Raw genomic sequence first — 22,034 nt, forward strand, 5'->3', positions numbered from 1 at the left:
TCAGAAATGTGCACTTAGTGCAAGAGCACACAATTACAACAGGAGTTAATGTTCTTCTCTTTTCTAATTTGTAGTATTAGAACAAATGCACTGAAAAGTAGCCTATTACTATAATTAAAGGTCCAGGCACATTGATTTATATGATCACTATCTCATAATAGCCATGGAGGTAATTAGGTTAGACATAGTGCCCTTTTCTCCAATTATTCCTGACAATTTCCAGATTACATTAAAAATGGCCTTTAATTTCACACCCACAAAGCAAATTTACAATGTCTGATGTGTAAATCATCCAGGCCACATACAAATGAGCATGTGTGTGTGCGTGGGTGTGGTTACAATAGTAAGCTGGGCCTCAGGTGTGAACTTTAATTCTCCACTGACGCCCACCTGTCTGTCAAAGCCTAATTTTCCCACCTGTAAATATCATTAGGGCTTATATTTCAACATGATGAGCCAATTAGTGGTGTATTGTTTTACGGCATACTCTGTTTAAGTCTGTCAGAACTTCAGCGAGGGTAGGCAGGAACATGACACTTTGATGGCAGGTTTCCCTGAAGCAGGCCCCTTATTCATTTATTGCTTCCTTGTGTGGCTCTGTGTTCTTTGTTATATACTGCACACAGCCTAAATGACTACAGTAAATGGGGACAAAAGGTATTCTCTTTTCTCATAAAAAGCCTCTCAACTGAGATATAAATAATTGTGACCTACTATGAGTCCTGAAAACAATTTATGTCACAATTTTTTAGCTGCCTCACATTCCCAAGTCTTACTTTCCCCACATACTGTGGAAAGTTAGCGTCTTTTCAAACTGCGAGAACAGTGGGGTTCTCTGGGGCAAAGGGTCTTTCAGAAATGACTGAGGCCATTTTTCTGCTCTTGCCTATAATGTACACTAAGTCAGAAAACAATTTAAGCTTGATACAAAGAATACATTAGGAAGGCATTTATGAACAGCACAGAGGAAACATCCTATTTCTCAAATTAGTATCCTTTCTCCAACTGTCAGTATATCCTCTTCAAATCCCCAAGCCACACTCAGTGAAGCTCACAAATGAGGCAATTAAATTCAGGGTTTCAAACTCCTTTGAACTACACCTTCTGTCTGAATCCTTTAATATTCCAACTGAGGGTTCTCAAACTCATCAGGGCTATTTAGCACCTTGGGCTCCCTTTTTAAAAAGGGACCACCAACTCACTCTTATCTGTCAGTCATTTCCTGAGGGGTAGAAGAAAGAGAGAGACAGAAGGAAATGAACATTTCAACAAGTGAAAAACCTCCGGTCTGTGATTCTTCTGTTGGAGGGAAATTTCCCATGTGTTTTCAAAAAAGGGATTAGTGCTCTGGACGCTCTTGTTCCAATTCCCTGTCCAATCCTATCCCATCTAATCTCCTCTCTTCTCATGCCTATGTGGTTAGTAGGTTAGCATTGGATCAAGTGACTGACTGTGATACAATTAGCATCTAACACCATCTGACACTGTACATGTGCTTCTGTATTACTGCATATAATGTTTGCACATATATTTTCAGTGCATCACCTATGTCCTGAGTAGATATTGGTATCACTTAATGTATAGTCACAGGGGTCAAAGGCCCGACTGAGTTATCTCACTTGTGGTTATCTGGAAACCAGGAGAAAGCTGAAGAAGTCAGGATGGGACTTTGTAACCAGATAACAGCATTTCAAAGAATCTTCAATGATCCAATTTATTTCTACCCTGAGTAACACAAGGTTAGATGTGATTTAATTAAATAATTAGCCATGGACAGATCCCAAGTGCTTACAGAACTCATTTGTAAACAGACTGCTTCTGGCGTTGTGCACTCTGTTTTCTTTTAAGGTTTTTATCACATGTTACAGTAAATAGTATTCGCTGCACTTTGCAGAAATTTTTGTGTCATGTTTAGAGGCACAATGGCCATTTTTTTTCAATAGAAAGCAAGGGACTACTTTCTGTGTCTGAAGAAAAACTACTCAGGTGATTCCACGAACCATGATGCCCAGTTTGAAGAAACCATGTCTAGACGTAGCATGTGGCCCAACATCGCGTGATACTCAGGGAAGCTTCAGAGGTCTATCAGTCCAGTCTTTTTCTTTATTCTAAAAGCTACAAAGATTGGAAAGTTAACGTAAAGTCTTCAAACATTTGCTGTTTTGGTGTGTTTACCACATATTCTGGCATATTCAGAGTTTACCAACCAATTAACTGGATCTGGGAAGTAAGCCAACAACTAAACGACTGGCATTGTGAAAGATTTAAACAGACACACAAGAGGAATGGAGTAGATAGTGATCAATGGGTGTGGTACGATTTGCACATAGGTCCTCAATAATGTTGAAATCAGTTGATTATGCACACACTTAGAGCTGAATAAGAATGAATAAGAGATTACTGTGATCACCATGTATGTTATTTACTGTGCTAGAGTGCCTGAGAAGGTTTACAGAGGAAATAGATTAGATGGGTGCTACTGAAAATGGAAATCTGCTGATTACTGTGGCACAGCTACAGAGGTCATGTGGTCATGGTTTGTGGCAAAAGTTGGAGTTACTGCTTCTAAACGAAGGCCTTTTTTTCTGCCTAGTCTGAAAAAGTCCCTTTAACACCACTGTTTGCATGTTTCCCTTCCTCCCATCTCCCCTTTACATTTCACAATTCAATACCAGAATGGTTAACATTGAAAAATAATTTATTTCAGAAATGTACTGTGATCATATATTCATTCAGATTCTGCATGATAAGCTTTTGTTGCGTACAATGAAATCACCCCACAAATAATTGAAAAAAAAAAAAGTAGATGACATTTTTTTTCTGCTTTTTGAACTATGAAAACTAAGAACACACCACTGAGTCTTCACTATAGCGTTATGAGTGCGCCTGGCAGGTGGTTGGACCACGTCAGCCCTCTGTGGCGTTACTCCGGGCAGGTTTACAGTTGCTGCAGAACAATCTCTTTATAAACAGACATAAAATGAATGATCTGTAAGCTTACACACGAGAAGAGTGACCACGCACACACACATGCACACGCGCACACACGTAATTGCATCTGGGACAATACAGTCACACCTGAATATTACAGAGTGGTTGTTTACATAAAAGGAAAAGAGGTGAGGCAATTCAATGACATCATCTCTTGGTGCAGGCTCGGCGCTGCCCAGCGATAGTGATCAGTGACAGCGAAAAGTTATCTCAGCAGGGAAGAAAACAGGGGGGTGGTGGGAATCCTCTTGGTCTCTTATCAAAATCACACTGTAGAACTAGCAGCTGTGCTCCCTTATAACAGTTCCTGATGACAGTTTTGAGACTTCACCTCTTAATTGGATTCCAAAGCATTTCAGTAGAATCGGACTCGTGAGTGTTTATCTGAGCCAGCAAAAAGTGAAATATGAGATATGGGTTTTGTATGCAAACTGATTCCCGGCCCACATGAGGCAACACGATGCCAAAGTCTCGGGGCACCATCAACAGTCCATTCACAATTGGTGCCAGAGATCATAAATATGTGTTTCTCTATCAAGGCATCTTCGATCCACTGTAACACACTCACAAAAAACAGACTTAAACACTTCCACTTAAACAGATATACACTCTTTTCATATATCTGCAGGATCCTTCAGGCACGCCGCAGTCACTGACATTTGACCTACTACTATGGCCAAATGCTGTCTGACTTTTTTTTTTATGTATGTGTATGTTATAGGCCAGAGAGTTTTTCCATTTTAATCCATGATTGCTTCTTCAATGTCATTTTAAAACTCTCACAACCAGCACATTAAATGTCTTCGATTTGGCATAAATTCCACCTTTACGCTGGCAGCTTTTTGTTTTTACATCCAGTCCAAACAAATAATTGTTCTTTAACTTCCACAATATGGCTCCATCATATTGTCATATCAGTCTTCGTCAAAGTAGAGTCAGCAATGACTTGATTTTGTCTTCTAGGCATGTCTACTATAGAATATTTATATATATGTATATATATATATATTTATATGTGTGTGTGTGTGTGTGTGTGTGTGTGTGTGTGTTTTCAAAGATTCTAGTGACTTTGTACAGAATCAGATATTACCACTGAATGAGTTTAAAAAAGTAAAAAGAAGGAAATAAATGATAAAGCCATGCAAGTATTTCAACTAACAAAATAAAAGTGAATAGATGTTGCAGAGACCTTTTTTTTGTTTTTATCAGCTGGTGAGCGAAACCAAAGTTTACACTGGCACATTTTCACACATTAGACAAAAAAACGCCTCAAAAAGTATCATAATGTTTTGATACATCCAAGCTCACAAAAAAAAAAAAACATGTAAGTTATGAAAAATAAATTGATGATGAAAATAAAGAATGAGCGACTTGTTTGGGCTGACTGCAATGCTATGTTCTTCTTCAACACAAGTTGGGTAGGTATTTTCAGAAGTTTCTATGTCCTCAGTATTTTTCACACAAAAGAGGAAAAGCCAGCAATAGGGGCCCGTGAGCCAGGGGCTAGACTGCTGGGGGGCCTGTACAAGGTGCTGTGCTGGCTCGGAGGGTTGGAGCTCTGCTGGGAGGGGGTGGGAGTCCGGCTACCTTTGGGTCTAAAGAGGCTGCCTTGGCCCTGGGGCTGGCCCTGAGCCTGCTGAGGCTGAGGGCTTGGTGAACTCAGCTGGGGGGGCAGTGGAGGTAGAGGGGGCAGCGGTGGTGGGGCGCAGTGATCCGGCTCTCCTGACTCTGACTCTGTGTAGCTGTAGGCCTGCGCCCGGGATATGCCTTTCTGTTGGCGACGCCAGGAGTTGTAGTAGGTAGGATCACTTATGTAGTGGTTGACGAAGGAGTGGGTCTTCTGACGGTTAGGGTCCACCTCATACTCACTGTCGCTGCCCTGAGAAGCCAAAAAAAGAAGAGACAGCGGTTTATGTTGTGAGTATGGTGTGACTCTGTAGTGTTTCCATGTGTAGCAGTTAAAGATGTTGAGGCTAGAATGAAAATGAACATGAAGTTATTGTGTTATTCTAAGGCATCAATTTACAGCCACAGCTGTCTAAAAAGCAAACACATGCAAACACTTACATTTACAACACAGCACAAGTACAGACGGACAAAATGGTCAAAGATGGTCAAAGCATGAAGGATGACTTGCTACTGAAACGTGCACAAGAAAACCGTCAACACGAGATGGCAAAGGTCAATTTGTCTTCGGGACTTTAACCAATAAGCAGATCTATATGTTCAGGATCTAAGACCTTGACCACACCACGTCAGCAAGACAGGGGTTGGTGTTGTGTTACACAGTGTGGCATATAAAACCTAACATGTAAGAGGAATCTGAGGGAAAGGATTGGATAGGGGCTACCAATTGGAACCAGTCGCCTATAGGGCTATATAACATTCAAAGCAGGCAGCCACAGGAACCTCACCAAATGCAGTGGAAGTGTATGTAGGCCACCTGTTCCATATGAAAACACCAGCGCCTCCTATGGGTGAACAAAACAATGGGTTTTACAGTACATCACCATAACAGAATGATTCAAATGGCCGAGTCATGATGGTGATAATGCCACAATATGTATAAATAAATGCATAAATACAGCCTTTGTGCCATTCTGTGCGAATGGTATGAAAAGGTAAAAGGATGAAATAAAAACACAGTTTTGTATTGTGCAGTGCATTTTCCAACACTACCATCAACTTTAAGAGTATATTGAGAGCACTGAAGCATTGTTAAAGTTATTTTGCTTCACATTTTAACTCAGTCTGAATTCCATTCTTGCTATGTGTAAAGAAATAATAGTTCTCAGCACATTCTCACCAGTGACCTTCCACCTTGCTGCAGGTTGAGCTAGAAGCACTATTGTATTCATGTCAAGAAACATTCCATGCACCAAACAAAAAGGAACGTGATCACTGAATGCTCAGCAGGGACTGCTCATGGTAATCTAATTGCCATGAAAGCAAACTGCCAATCGGCCAGGCAGCGTCTGATTAATCACCTTGCCACAATGAACATATGCACAGTTGACTGTGCCAAAAATGTCACTGGATAATTTCCCAAAGACGCTCTTATAAGCATGCAATAGGTGCATAACAAAAGCCTGTTCTCTTCAAAGTGGTATACCACCGAGAGGGTGCTGATAATCGTGAGCGTTTCAGAAATTTCTTGCTCTCTCGGGCCTTTCATAATCATGTACAGAAACATTGCTGTTGGCGCACACTCAAAGAACAGATCTCTCGCTGGATATTGCACAGCACATATGTCATACATATGGCAGTTGTCTCAGATTTCCCTGTGCCTCCTGGTTCATGCCTATGTCAAACCCCTATATAAAAGCTTTTGTTTTCTCCATGTCAGCAGAGTTTATAAAAGTCCAAACAGAAACTTTTGTGTGCTGAATTATAGGAAAAACGATCCTACATTTTGATTCTCTTTAAAAGAAAGTATCCTGTTTTTTTCCCTCACGAATTAATCAAAGGCAGATACTGCACAAGCCACGTTCCCCTTAACATACCTCCTTTTTTCCCCCCTTTCTTCTATATCGTTTTTCCTCTCAATAAAGGAGAGCCAGAGTGTGGGATGGCTCAGTATTTGTGTTTTTGTTTGCAATATTGTCACCCAGTTGTAAACACTTAAAACACTTAGGTCTGAGAAGCATTCTATTCATACCAGTCTATTTAGCAGCACAGCAACACAAAAACATCCATTCACAGTGGACCAGCAAGACACACTGAGGCACTTCAAGTGGCATTACTTCACTCTAAAAGAATTAAGCCAGCATTGAGAGATGAAAAACCACTCTAGCCGTGTGTGGCAACGGGAAAGCGTGACTGTAGACCAAGTGTTGACACAGGGAATTGCATCCTCCTGCCTGCTCCGACACAATTTTCGAGTGTGTGCAACAGATGTTGTGACTGTTAAATTGTTCTGCTTACAAGTACAGCGCTCCAATCTGTCTGCCTTTGCTTTTGGTTTATCACCAATATTTAACAGAAATAACACACGGATGCAATTGAGTAACCTAAAGTAAAGATGCTTAACAATTTGCCTCTGGGGCCGCGCAGCCCATGATACAGCTCCTTATTTCAACTCATTACAAGCTAATTACTAGAGCTGAATGGTGTGACAGAAACAGACTTTAGGCATGAAATGCAGCATTGCACCTCAGCCTCAAGGGAATAACCGTCTCATTTATGCAAGGATATGTGTAAGACAGACACATACCAGCCTGCCTGCGTCAATTATTAAGCATTTTTTCATCATTTTGATGTTAAATTAGGCGGTGAAAGAGATTAAGACATCTATCCAATTAACTAGCGAAACCTCTTGACAGTACTTTATTTTATCATCGGCATAATAAAGTTGCCTTGTGATCCTGTTTACAGTTGCTAGCAAAGAAGAGGGAAAACAACAAAGGAGAGGAGGAAATAAAATTGAGAAAAAACATGACAAAGATGTGCATCAATCATGGGTCAGAATTACAGTTTCTTGGAGATAAATTGGTCATCATCAACAAACCATGTAGGCGTTCAGACAATCTATTTGAGATTTGACATCGGCTTGCTGAAAATGAGCTTGCTGTCATCTCTGTGTTTGCCACCGTCTGAATTATTCCCCTTTTTATTTGGATGTGTTGCTCCAGAAATGACATAGACTTACAGTCATGTTAAAAGCGCTTTGAATTAATTACTGCACTTTGTAAATAAATTCTCTGGTAAGCAAGGTCCCAACCCCATCCCCCCCAAAATTGATGCATACCCCAACAGTCGGCCCTTTGTCCTCTTGTTATGGATTATTGCAAAGAGGAGGGGGAGAAAGGGGATGCTGTCTAAGTCACTCTTATTGATGAAGTGAACACAGCAGGGGTCCTTTGAGATAAAGACAATGGCAGTGTATATGGGGCTGGAGGGGACTTGAAATCCCTGCACATTCACAGCACATATATCATTATGAGCTTTTAGCAAAAGCTGTGCAGGAAATTGGAAAGGAGAAGATGGGACACTTTTGCTAGCGCTAAAATACCAGCTTTATCAAAGCAAAGTAGCATACTGCCACCATCAAGGCAAGGCCTAAGCCTCCTTTGTAGTTCCAGTCTCCAACTAGTAAATTTCATATTGCTTAATCAGAACAATTATATTCAGAGAAATTTAAAATCTTATTGATCATTAGAGCTGCCCCAGAAAGATGAAATGCATAATGGAAGCATGTGCATTTATTCAGATTTTTCCCTTTAGAAGTGATGCCTAGTTTAAGGAAGCATGTCAGTTTAATGCTCGTTTTACATGCGCTTCATCCCATCCAGCCAATATAAATGTCTGCGTCTTTCCAATAACCTCTGTTTTGTACACAAGCCAAAAAGCTATTAATATCAACTCTTATTTATTTGCGGTCGCAACTGAACTTTATTCTGGGTTATGACATGAAACTTTAAACGTGGCTGGTCAAAATTAGTGTGTTGTCATTAGTGACAATCCAAACATTACAGATAATATTGTCGGTTGAGTCTCAGCCAAAAAAAAGCTGCAGTAACCACAGAGGCAGCGAGTATTAGGATGGAGAAAGAGAGCGGCAAAGTCTGAAAGAAAAAGTATGTGAGAGAAAGCCGACATTTTCATCTCTCTCCCTTGGAATGCCACTCTGCAGAATAAACATAATCTTTAATATGACTCAGAGATGAGGTCATTTGCCTTTAACTGGTTTCGGCTTTAAATTACACACAAAGACATTGCCACAGAGACAACCTTGGAAAGCGAGAAAACCTACACTCTAAAGGAAAAAGGGAAGTCAATAGGTCTCTACCTGCAGGGGAGCAGAACAGTAATGGTGACCCTGTTGCCTTGCCAAGTCAATGTTGGCTTTCTCCAAATCCCCTCTTCACGAGGAGCACAATAGTGAACTTATACCTGCTGGGGGAGGCCGCGGGGATTAAGGAGGACAGACAGCACAATGTCATACTGATAGCTATGAGTTATCCGCTCAATAAAACTTCAAAGAACATTCCTAGATTTTTTGAGCACCACTGGTGCTGATATGGTGGTCTGTCAGGAGCATGGCAGGGGAGCCTTGGGCTAACAGAAAGGCTCTGTGCATTTCACTCCATCAAAGCCAACATCGACCCCTCGAATGTGCAGAGTGGCAGCAGACAAGTGTCGTCATCCAAGGGGGGCAGTAACTGCATTAGGGCCATGCTTGACAATACACAAGTGTGAATGGTAGATATGTCAGACAGGCGTTGAAATGTTGAAATGCTTCATTTGAGGGGATGTTATGGTGCTGTGAAAGGTCCTGTCTGTAGCACTTCATTGTAGAGAGATTTCTATTTGATCTGGAAGCATGACTTAGGTCCCGATAAAGCGAGGTGGGGAGAGATTTCTGGCTTTTGGAATTCACACTACAGACTTATTTATCTGAAAGATTTTCCAAGATAATTTGGGAAAATACAGAGAGCAAAGAATTCCCAGGTGAAAGAAAAAAACTGAAGGAAGCCTGATAGCAAGGGAATTCCAGACTACTTTCCCCTGATGCTTTTATCTTGCAAGGCTCCAAACCAGACTGCAGATTGCAAGATGAATCACAAAAACCACAGAGAGGATGTGATATAAACGAAAACAGAAACAGCATAGTGTATACGCACATAAGACCAGACAGAAGAAATTTAATTTGGTTAAAAGCGTGAGAATGAGAACAGACAAAAGCCAAGATGGCACACGCTGATCAATAGAAAGACAGATGCAGACAGACAGAAGGGCACAATTTATTGATCACACTCGCTGGGTAAAAGCAGTTTGGCTCAGCACAAAGGCCACAAGTCAGACATTCTGACATCAGTTTTTAATAATCTATCAGTCCGAACAGAAGACTTTAAAACTTCAAACAAACTCAAAATTATGATCGCGTTTTAACTATCAAGATCCAATACAGTGCTCTTTTTTTCCATAGAGATCAATTTAACTAACTCTGATCTGACTTGCTGAAAAGGAATATTGGATAAACTATCTGTCTGGAGAGGCAATTTTTACTACGTAGCTAGCTGGAAAATAAATTTTGCAGAGTGCATGCCCTCTCGCTGCCTTACATAATGAGTGCTGTGGCTGAGTGCAGTGACCTAGATCTCAGGTGGATGTTTGTAGAGTGACATTCTCCACAGGTTACTGCCTGGTCTAAAAACTGCTTTGCCACCAGTAAGCAGAGTCATTAATCTCTCATCTCGCCATGTGCATTACTGTAGCTGTATCTTATGACCTCTGCAGGCCAAACACATTGAGATGGGTGACACAGAAAGGACACCAGCATGAACAGGCAAAAAACCACAGAACAGCTGACAATGCAAAGCTGAATTCCTGAGGAATTTGAGGAGATGACGGTGGGTACACGTACACAGGTACAAACAGGACTGAAATACTACTTAGGGAAGATGCAGTATAAAACAATATAATGCTATTGCACCTGTGAGTCTGAGATTTCCGAGGGTTTTTCAGTCAGGCTGCTGCTCTCTGCAGGGATCAAGTCGTTGTACTTGGTGCTGACATCCTCGTCCGAATAGTGAAGACTGCCTGGGCTGGGCCTGGGAGGAGACCTGATCAAAGAGTAAATGCACACAATTAGTTTGATTCAAACTGGTTGTCAAGCTTAACAAAAGAAACCCTGGCTTTTCAAAAACAAAACCTTTTGGAATAAATCAGGTTGTATTTTAAATGCCAGTACATCTCACTGGGTTGAGCAGGCTAATGGAGAGGCCCAGTTTCAAATCGACCACAAGACTGTTTTCTTCCAGCTTTCATGTCATCTCTCTGCTGCTCTATTCCAATAAATAGTAAAAAGAAACTTAAAGAATACTCCCAGTCTATTAAAACCTGGGTTAACTGTCTTATTACTTATTCTTTGTATAGATTTGTTCCTTTAAAATTAGAAATTGTAGTCAATACAGTTTTTGATAAACAAGCAAATGCCGTGACTCTAGATGTTCTCTCTAACGTCTGAGACACTACAGTTAGGGCTTCCTGTCAAGCTCACATGTGTTCTCTCTTTCAGTGTGTGTAGGAGGGCAACTAGATGAGAATCATGGGACACTCATGAGATGGCTGCTTACAGCCTGTCTCTTCTGCAGTGAATAATTTCCTTGATTCAGTCCTCACTGTGGGCTGTGGAATGTCAAACCACTAGGCTCTTGTGACTAAATTATAAACTGAACTCAAGGGGTCATCAAACAAATTGCAGCCTCAGGCTTTGCTCGGGTAAATGTTATTGCACACTACACAAAATGATGGCATGGATTAATGTGTCAGTGCGCATACTTAGGTTATCACATTTGGAATTCAGATAGAAGCTTAAAGAGAGGTGGCCGAGGAAAGGGAGGATCATTAAAGTGTGGGGGAAGGGAGGATAGGGACAAGGTGTTCAATGAACCTGAAAACTGAAAGAAAGATGGAATGGGAAAAACGTGAAATAGTTGGAAAAAAGCATTCCCTAAAATGGTGCGCTTCTGTCAGGGGTGTTTTCAGTAAATATGAGAGTAATAAAAAAGCTCTTGGTTCCTAATCTCCTCCACATTTTCCACTGTTCCTAGTCCTCCTAAATAAACACCCATCTGTTTCTGCTGATTGGTGCTGGTTTGGCGGAGACTACTTGGACATACTGACTCCTGTTGACTTTCCAGGCCACAGCGTCAGCCGGCAGTCGCTGCCAGTGGAGCTGCTGGAGTGCACACACAGCCGCTCCACACATTGAAAGTGCATTTGCATAAGCATTTTCCATATAAATATATTTGGAGAGCATTTCAAAAATGTGGGTAAATTCCAGCAGTTTTCACAGGGCTGGTACTTTGAGTGCAGTGTGGACGAAATGGAAAACTCCACTGGGAAATCACAAAGCAAGCTCTAACTCAATTACACTCTGAGAGTTAAACTAAAGTTAATTCACTTAACTTTAGAAAATTGAAACATGTACAATGGAGTGCTCCTATACAATGAGCTCAAGTTTTTCTAATTCGTGTGCTCTTTCTACATGACTGAGAATCTTAGATTGACAATCTTGGTGTCATCTTTTATTCCTTTCTTAAATTTGACTCAAAGATCAAACCAGTCACATTTCCGCCTCCCTCCTAAATTTACATCATCTACCTCACGAACAGTCTTCAAATCCCAAGTGAAAACGTACTCTCTCGCCCTTGTTTTTCCCTTGAGTTTCAATTAGTTTATTAAGCTTGTGGATCAGGCAGCAGTAAAGGGCAGAGGTCCCTGCAGTTTGATCCTAAGCTGGTGAATCTGGCTAAAGGAATTGGATCAGTTATTTATCCTCTTGATATTTACCCTCTTGAGGTAATTTGAGGGGAGGTTTGCCCAAACAGTCTGCATGTGTTTTGTGGACCTGGAGAAGGGATTTGACCATGTCTCCTGGGACATCCTGTAGGAGGTGCTTCAGGAGGATGGGGCGACTGGCCCACTGGTGCAGTTGTACAGATCATCCAGTCCTTGTGCAACTGCAGCAAGACCCATTCCTGGTGGGAGTTGGACTCTGCCAGGGCTGCCATATTGAATAATTCTTTTCTTCTTCTTTTTTTCTATGCACATGTATATTCATTTATATACATTTGAGTATTGGAGGAGCGCCCTTGGAGGAGGGTCGCTACATTTGTACACAGCATGTCTACTGTTTTTACCTATTAATGTAAATGCAATCGACCTACTTCTACTACCCCTCTTAGTATGTTGTTGTGTTTTTTATGCGTTCTTTTATATCTTATATAAAAAAAATTAAACTGAGTATCACCAATACAGAAGTATAAATAATGCAATAACAAGCTATCTTTTTTCCCCAATTCTCCAGCATCCTTTAGTGATCCGTTTAACAACAAAGCTTTGCATCAGTGTAAATGTTACTGGATTTTTAAGTTAATGACAGAGGAAATTTCCCCCAGGAGTATAATTTTTCCATAATCACAGGTCTGAATTTTTATCTGCACTTATCCCCAGAAGGACTCCACAAAGTAACCTTCAGCAACTTGCATTCCTCTGTAGTCCTCTTAGCAAGCCCCCTCCTAACACAGCCAAACAAAGAATCGAGCCAAAGTGAAGAACAGCTATTGCGAGCCTACTGGGATATTATGATAAACTGCCCGTTTTAAAACACTGAGGAATCTCAGCCCACTTTCACCCCCTTCTCCTTGACTCGCATACACTGTTGAATGAGGCGTAAATTATTTATCAGCGCTCTCATTTGGACGGAGAAGGGTCCACTTAATCCTCTCACAGCAAAATTCAGTCAGCAGCACGTCAGGTAAGGAATGAGAACCAGAGGGTGAAATCAAATCTGCCCCCTGGTCTTTACTCATTACCAGGCTCTCTTGCTACAATCGCCTGAAGGGACTCATTAACACGCCTGAAGTGTTCGGAAGCTTTGTCACTCAAGAGTGTTTAAAACCATGTTAATCTACACTGAATTACCTCGCCGAGACCTCTTTAAACCCACAACCAGTGTCAAAGTTGGTTTCAAAAAACAAAAAGACGCTACTACAAAGCCAAGAAGGGATTGCACTCTTAATCCTTCCCTCTTGATCATAGAAGAATTTGAATGCCAAACCTGAGACGCATTTAGAGTTCTTTGGTTTGATAGCATGCCGTTTATGTGCTATTAGTGTGCACTCATTACTACTGCCATATATATATATATATATATGTTTATGAGACCACACTTTATCTAAATTCTTTATATTTTACCAGATTGATGTGTTTATCTATTTTGATCTCCTTACAGGAAAAAGGTACACTTAAAGTTTAAGCGGGGCAGATTAAGTCATCGGTGTCCAACGGTACTGAAATCCCTGTGCGTTGAGATTCTCCACCAGACATATTGGCCCTTGTATTAAACTCTGAACAAATAATCTCCACATAGAGAAAATCTCTGTGAGGATCAGCTTCAAATGGCATTTGCTGTCTGACACAGTTCTGAATTAAAATGAATACAGGAGGATTAGGAACGTGTTTGATTTCTGATCCTGGTATAACGCAAAAGAACTTCATCCTGTCTTTGGTATTCAGAGACCAGAGATCAAGATGTGGCATTAATCTATAATCGGAGACTCAGGTGTTGGGATTTGGTTTCCTTCGCTATGGGCTGAGTTCAAAGAATGCTGACTGTACATCTGTGCATTCTTTCCCTCTGAGCCTCCCCCTTCAAGTCAGAGACACAGTAGTAGGAAGCTGCCTGGAAGCATCTCAAAGACCTGTGCCTGCTTTGATCTGTCCTCAAGGTTACACACACACATATACTCATAGAAAGACACAACCAAACATATTTCTCCAGCTTACTGTTACTTACCGGTATATAGAAACAGTCAGAGAATGCATTTGTCTCATTTGCATTCTTTTCACTCAAAGGATAGTAATATCCACATGACATAACTGACAGTCTGTCCAAAAACAACATGAAAGCAGCTGTCTATAAATCCACATCTTATATGCAGAATAAACAGGTTTTAATGAGCTAACACAAAGTGTGCAGTCACATCTAAACCTGGAGTTATGACTTAGTTCGTGCAGTATTCTCAGCACAGGTGTCAGTCACAGTGATTGGTTTTTAAAACAAGGCCATGGCCTCAAAACCAGTATTGCTGGGAATTCACAGAAATACAGAAGCTCATTAAGAGAGGCTGCAGTGAGTCTCTTTATATGCTGCTTTTAGATAGCGGAAGAAGTGCATTTGAGTTGTCAAGAGTATTTTTTTTTTCAACAGAGCTGAAAGTGTTTTCAGGCATGAGGTATAGCTTCCACAGATTACCCAATTATTTTTACCGTATGGCTGTTTCATTTGGACATTAAATTAAGCTTTTCTTTTAAATATTATCGGAACATGAATTTTCTTGGAAATGTGTTGCTCACTCACCTGGTGTAGACGCCGTTCTTCCGGCAGAAAGAGTTTTTTACAGACAGCCGTCGATTGTTAAGTTCCAGAGCTGGGAAACGTCCTTCATCCAGGCTGACCATATCTCCGTGGGTGAGAGCGTTACAGTTGGAGTTGTTACCTGGACACACGTACAGAGACACTGTGTGACCACAGGCCAGATGGACAGGCAGGTTAGTGTCTGGGAAAACTGATGGAACTACGTGATCTTTTTTTCCCCTTTAAATTCTCAATACTGAAATAACATTTTATTCCCAAAGCTGTCTACACTTTTTATTACATAGGCTTTTACTTCATCAGTCATGCCGTCAGATGTCATTGTGTTTATTTTAAAGGTTCAAATTGTTGAAGTAAATACAGCGGGGGGAGCTATTATTTGATTCCCTACTGAATTTGTAAGTTTGTTCACTTACAAAGAAACATACAGTCTCTAATTTTAGCGAGAAACAGAATATCAGCCAGAAATCCAGAAAAAACTCTACATAACAGTTATAAACTGATTTGTGATTGAGTGAATTAAGTATATGATCCCTAGGGGACAAACTGCCTGTGTGCTCGTGTGGCACACAGATTATAATCAATCAATTATAGATACTGATCTCAACTTGTTATGTGTGTAAAGCACGCCTGTCCAGAGAATATTTTCTTCCCTTCCAACCTCTCCACCACCATGGCCAAGACCAAACAGAGGAACAGTCTCCAGATCTCAATCCTCTTGAAAATCTGTTGCTGAAGCCAAGTAGCAGCCAAGAAAACGACGGGATTTAGAGAGTTTGAGTATAGCGAAGTAGGCCAAAGTCCCTCCTGAAACGTGTTCAAACCCAGTGACCATCTCCAAAAAAGATATCTTACTTACTGCTTGGGTTTCTCCACCAAGTTGTGTTTTCCTTGATAACCAAATACTGATTTCACACATACATCTAAATCAATGTATAATTTTTATGATATGTTTTTTTATGGGTTTTTGTCACTCCATTAAAATCAAACAAAGAAATAGAGATCGTCCATTTCTTTGTAAGTGAGCAAACATACAAATTCAGCAAGGATCAGATAATTATTTCCCCCACTGTAGTAGTATTCATATTTATGACTTGCAGCAATAACTCACAATTTGTAAAAAAATACACTTCTTCACTTTCTAGCCAAGCGTAAGAAGAAAAGATCAATAAAACAAAATATGTAACTGGAGCCAAGAGCTGATTAACTTAGATACCCTGGGATTAGCTAGCTTGGGATGTTAATTAGTGAGGTTCAGAAGTGCTAGTTGTTGGATTGTGTTTTCCCTCATACAGCTAGCTGATTCCCTGTTTCCAGTCTTTGTTAGGTATTCCAACCATTTTAGACTCTAGCTTTTTATTAAACAGAAAGCTCCAAGAGCTGTAATAATTCTTACAAACTAATCCTCAACAGTAAAGTAAACTTTTTCCTAATAAGCGTCAAGTCAAGCGATGTAGATTTTCAAGTGTCCAAAAAACATGTGAATGAAAATGAGAAATTCGGCAGGTTTGCAGGGCATGTCAGTGGAAATTCCCTTAGAATATAGCAACACAAATTTAGTATAAATTACATAGACAGGGCTTAACATATTTATTAAACCACCTATCATAAAAACAGAGAAACATAAATATTTTAGACATCTGTCAAAAATTGTATGTTTTTATACCTAAACTTGAGCGCCAGGCTCTGCACCTCTCCAATAAGTCAGAAATTAATCAAGCATAAGATTCAAAAACCAAAAAAATTTTTTCTGTTCAGGAATGCAAGTAAAAAAAATGCAATTTGGCATCTGAATCAAAAATTAATAATGTGCTTTACTATATTTCCAGCTCTGTTGTAAAACATTACACTTGAAAATTCATGGATAACAACAATAATTATATTTTCGCATTAAATTAAATATCATTTTAGTTAAAGACCTTGCAGATAATGATGGTTTAACTGTTAAAAAAAGCATTAAAAAGATTTTGGTATTTACCAATACTATAAATTTAGGTCAGCCGCAGCATTATTGTTAATTCTGTATATAAAGAAGCACATTCATAATCTATAACCAATGACTGGGCTAAACTCACAATTGACATAAATGTTTAACTTTGACTTTAAGTGTCATGATTTTACTATATTAAACAATATGAACAGGATGGTTTCTATATAAGATTAATTTTTCGAGACTATTTCTCACCATGTTATAGGTTAGAAACACTTTCAGTCATCCTACAGGTGGCCACAGCCAGGCCAGGACCTGCATGGTTGCTCGAGGGTACTAAAGGTCAATTGGTGGTTATGCCAACACAGAGAAAAAGAAATAGCATTCGGTCGGTCCAGTGGCCTGGGCCAGATTCCTAGAGGAGGATATGGAGGCTTTGAGAGTGTCTTTGTGCTGGAATGAGAAGGAACCTCTTGTTTTCTCTCCATCAGTCAGAAAGATGGGCAGTGACCCACAGGGACCCCACCCCTCCCCTGCCTGGCAGTTAAACAGCCCTGGCAAAAGTGCTGAGCTGAGGGAAATACCCGCTGATGTCAGAGCTGCTCTGAATGGACAAGTATGCCCCCCGTTCCTGCTTCCTTTCTCTCTTTCTCTGCTTTTTATTCCCCTGCAACCCAGTCAGTGACCTGATTCATTCAAAAGCAGAATTCACCCCCCTACAAAACAAAGTTAACTCAATTTCTCTGCTCAGTATTTCAAAAGTAATAAAATAATAATAAAATCCCTGTAATAAGTTTTACTGTTTTATTTAAAAAAGGCAAGTTATCAGATTCCCTCCATGCCACCAGGCTGGAAGCGAAATACAAGCTTCCATGATAGTTAAATGTTCCACTTAGCTGCACAACTGTGTGTACTTACCTGATTCAGACTTTTTTGCATACTTCTTGCTCTGTCCTCTGATAATGAGGATGAAAACTAGCAGCAGAATGAAGATGAGTCCCACTAGAGCCACCACGACCAGGAACCACCATTCCTCATAGAAAGGAGCCACTTTTTGGGCTAGATAAGAAAAAAAACCCAGAAAATTGAAATTCATGCTTGTTAAAAACATGTAGCCACATTCCTGTGAAGTCTGAATGACCTAAGGGGATTTAATTAACCCCGAAAGTTAATGTAATTCAGTTCATTCAATTCTATTAACAATTACAAGAAAGCTCACCAGATATGGAGGGAGAAGGTAGACTCGGAGAGCCATAGCCGTAGTCGTTCACTCCAATGACCCGAAAGTCATAACTGACACCTTGTTTCAGGATGTCCATGTTAAATGTGTGCGATGTTGCATCCTTGGAGATGTCCTTGATTAAGATATCCCACAAACCCTCATCTGTAATGGAATTTTAATGGAAAAATTGGGTCGGAGGAGGCTGACGATATTCGTTAAGCAAGCAAAAAATATTTAAACAGTGTCAATATGTCATTGTTAACAGGCTGTTTGTTTGTTTGATACAAGGCTCCGGCCTGGCTGGCAGCTCCGAGGGTAATTGATAATTCTTAAAAATATTACACAATCCATCAATTTCACTGCTCTCGTAAAAATTTACAACCAACAAATTCTACAACATAAATAGCGGAGCAGCCATATTTCAAATGAAGCAGCGTTAGATGTCTTGCTGCTTGCTATGGAAATCATGCCAGAGATCATTTATTACACCCTGCTGCTTGTAAATAAATGTGTAGCTATGACTCCTTGATAGGGTACACAAATATAACCAAGTATGGATATAAATTTTTTATGTTGCTGAACTTTGACAAACATTTTTAAAAAAAACAGCGTAATTTGATCTAAAGGCAAAAATAACTTTTCAAGTAATTGGATACTATAGAAACTTTTCACCACCGGCATATGGATAAGGGGGATATGGGATATGGGACCCCCCCCCCTCCATTTAATCTATACTGCCATAAAATACCTATCAGTCCTTGAAACCTTTAAAATGTAGGACTAGATAGCCTTTCCGATTCTCACTCAGGAGCAGTGAAACACATCTCTGCCTGTGAGTCACCTACCATCCATCACCCTCATTGCCATGCCAGGACTTGTCAATCACAGTTGAAACAGGATGCCAATTGTCTTGAATGTAGCGCCTGAATCAATAACCCATTAAAATGCCAGGGACACTGACTCCAGGGCAGCAGATGTTGACACTTTACACCACTTTCCTTAATCAAAATCTCACAGAAGGTAACATAAGGCCAGTGATGGGGCGATCCTGTAGAGCATGGAGTCTCCAAACGTCTTTCAAAAACATGCTTGCTTCCATTTGCACTCTTAGATGGAATCTCATGTCTCACAACCATATCAAATTGGGATATAGATTGGATATTTATTCTTAATATTTAGATATTAATTTCTAAGATTACAGCAAAATGTATTTTACAGTCCCCTTGGCTATGGATGGCTGACCCCTCTGATTCCCCAAGACCCCACTTTCAAAACCACTGTACTAAATCCCCTACCTGAGGGTCTGGCCTCAATTACATAGCGTGTTATGGGAGAACGTCCTGGGTCTCCAGGGGTCCAGTGAATGGTGAGGCCCGAACTGTAGCGCGTAATAAATGGCTCTCCAGGGGGTCCTGGGGCACCTGAGAAAGAATAACATAGTAATAAGTGTTTAAAGGGCTAGTGACAAAATGTCAGCTTTCCAAAACATCACTGCAACTACCTTCCCCTGGTCCTGTGGTGATATTTGCTTCCACCTCAGGCCCGTAGATGAAGGTCTTGGCCCGGATGCGGAAGTTGTACGTGACGCCATCTGCCAGGTCTCTGATCTTCAACCACAGAGGGCCGGTCCCCTTCACATCCACCGTCACTGTCTTACTGACGCCTGGGGGGGAGGGGGAGTGGAGACAGTCGGCACAGGCCACTGAAGACTCTAGACAAACACACCACATTTAAAGCAGGTCTTACACAGGCCAGGCAATGTGCAAGCACACCCAACATACGCAAATGCACACAGAAAGTAATGGAATTAGAAACATGTTTGCATTTTGGCACCGATGCAGTGTATTATTTAAGATGATAGTAGTAGATATGTATAAGGTTGCAATGAATAATGAGCTGTTTATGTAATGGTTAGCGTAGCTCAAGAAATGCACATCACAAGATTGCAAGAAGGTCGACTGACACGCAAAAGCGTTGACTCTAAAACTTCAGATCTTGTAGTGTGCATTAAGCTTTTATAGCCAGCAGCCATTTAGTGCAGAGAAAACTGACATTGTTAAGAATTTGTTACCATCTACAGGTGTGGAGGGTTCATAGACCAGACGGTAGCCCTCAATGATGCCGTTAGGGAAGGTGGGCTCGCCCCAGGACACATTGACGGAGGTTGTGGTCAGTTCACTGAAGTGAATGAAGCTGGGAGCACTGGGAGCTGAAACATACAGATGTCAAAAACATCTAAAATTTTTGTAGAATGACTCTGTCAAATAATAAAAAACAACCAGATGAGTGGATTGAACAAAAAAACAACCCTTGCTTCACTAGCCTTCAGTTGAACTTCTCTCATGAAATACCAAGTAAATTTTTGCACGAGCCATTTTAATGTCATGACATATATTTCTTCTGTCTGATCAATACAGTGGTCCTTCCCATGGTTACATCAAAGGCCTCAAACAGAGGCATACATCTCTAATTCAGTTTTCTCATCTGAACAAAAAGCCTTGTTAAGGGAATTCTTGAGGCTAACAACAAAATATAGATAAACGTGGAAATATCACAATTCTCCACTGGTGCTGTTTCTTGTTTCTATAGTAGAACTCTTCTGGAGGTCCAGAACCACTGCTGCAAGTCTGAGTCTCCGCGCATGAGCAGAACTCCACTGATTATATAAAAAAAACTTTTTGTTAAACTACATACAGATTTAAAGGTTCTGCATTGCTTACGTATACTTGTTTGACCTTGGGCAGAGCAATTCATAATCACAATGAACACTCTTTGCCTCGAGACCCCATTATAACAGGCTGAACTCTTGAAACCACTGTGCTGAGAAACACATTTTCCTCTGCTGCCTTTAAGCTTCTTGAGCAGGGGGTGAGACGCTTGCAATAGACAAAGCCTCTTTGTTTAAAAAATAAAAAGGGATAACTATCCTCCTAATGCATGCCACCCCCTTCCCAGCTTGTCATCTGTTTCCTCCTCTCAAAACAGCAAGCACTGGGGAAAACAGAGGATCTGTGCACACCTTCCTTTTTCCCCTTTTTACTAGTCTGGGACACAGTAGTAAAACGCATCAAAAATGGCTTTTTGGAAGATAAATATTGTTTTGACACATTTGCAGATGGGCACGGAGGTAGAAAGTCCCACGAGTCACAGAAAGAAGAAGAAGAACAAAGAAAGGGGGCAACGCACGGGGTCCTTTTTGATAAAGCATGCCTGGAGACTCAAAGCTCGCTGACAAAATTTTCATAGCATCAGACAAAAGATGAAATTCAGCAAGTAAGTTTAGAAAGGGTTAGCTGATTAGAAACTTATGCTCCGTGTGTGGCTCCGCTAACATCGTTTGGCATGCTGCTGACAACAACGATTAGCATCATCGTCAAATCAAATTCTTTCCCCATGGCTGACTCATCCACTTTGAGAAAACTCTCAGGGTTCTCTAAACTAACATCGGTGCTGCCACCAGCACATAAATATGACAAATGAATAAACACGGCTGTACACGCTCTAATTTATCTGCTTTAGTCTTGTCACGATGTTACCACATTTGTCTTAAGCTTGTCTTTTCTTTTAGAAAACATCTCCATCATGTGTGCGTGCGTTATATACAGAAATATTTGTTTTACTACACTGCTTGATCCCGACTGTTGTGCTCTTTCATACTGATAAACGATTTTGTATAGCCACGTCTGGCGTCTAATTGTCACATTTACCTGCTTGCTGAGTGCGTCCCCTCGTTGGTGGGCTTCGGGGTCCATCCCCAGCGGCGTTGAATGGAGCCACACTGATCATATAGGTGGTGTAACCAGTCAAATTCTTCAGCTTCACCCCTCCTTCAGGCATAAACAGAGTCCGCATCCGCTCAGTCTCATTCTTACGCTGGAATTCCCAAAAGTAAATCTACATGGAATAGCACAGACATAAATAAATATCTACAGATACTGTTCAGGGAATGCAGCAATTTCTGCTTCTATGAAACTCAGTCCCATTTCAAACTCCCCTATGGGAAATAC

General features: G+C 40.7%; 2 protein-coding genes across 12 annotated transcripts in view; one reads left to right on the forward strand and one right to left on the reverse strand.

Annotated features, from left to right (window-relative positions):
* LOC309713259 (uncharacterized protein) overlaps positions 1-22,034 on the forward strand; it is a 396,604-nt gene that overhangs the window by 32,385 nt on the left and 342,185 nt on the right. The gene's annotated exons all lie outside the window — the stretch shown is intronic.
* The window catches only part of sdk2b (sidekick cell adhesion molecule 2b), a 284,764-nt gene continuing 265,410 nt past the window's right edge, over positions 2,681-22,034 (reverse strand). For 6 of the 9 annotated variants that reach the window (XM_082544730.1, XM_082544727.1, XM_082544733.1 and 3 more), the window contains 10 exons: positions 21,735-21,921; positions 20,099-20,236; positions 19,529-19,738; positions 19,323-19,448; positions 18,025-18,189; positions 17,724-17,864; positions 14,861-14,999; positions 10,427-10,556; positions 5,406-5,462; positions 2,681-4,870 (listed from right to left, as the gene is read on the reverse strand). In XM_082544730.1, coding sequence (XP_082400856.1) covers positions 4,448-4,870; positions 5,406-5,462; positions 10,427-10,556; positions 14,861-14,999; positions 17,724-17,864; positions 18,025-18,189; positions 19,323-19,448; positions 19,529-19,738; positions 20,099-20,236; positions 21,735-21,921 — 1,716 coding nt within the window. In that variant the 3' untranslated portion in view covers positions 2,681-4,447. The remainder of the gene's footprint in view (positions 4,871-5,405; positions 5,463-10,426; positions 10,557-14,860; positions 15,000-17,723; positions 17,865-18,024; positions 18,190-19,322; positions 19,449-19,528; positions 19,739-20,098; positions 20,237-21,734; positions 21,922-22,034) is intronic. The other 3 variants (XM_082544728.1, XM_082544731.1, XM_082544729.1) reach the window with 3 other exon arrangements.

Source organism: Aulonocara stuartgranti, assembly GCF_965226115.1.
Source record: "Aulonocara stuartgranti genome assembly, chromosome: 8".
NCBI lineage: Eukaryota > Metazoa > Chordata > Actinopteri > Cichliformes > Cichlidae > Aulonocara > Aulonocara stuartgranti.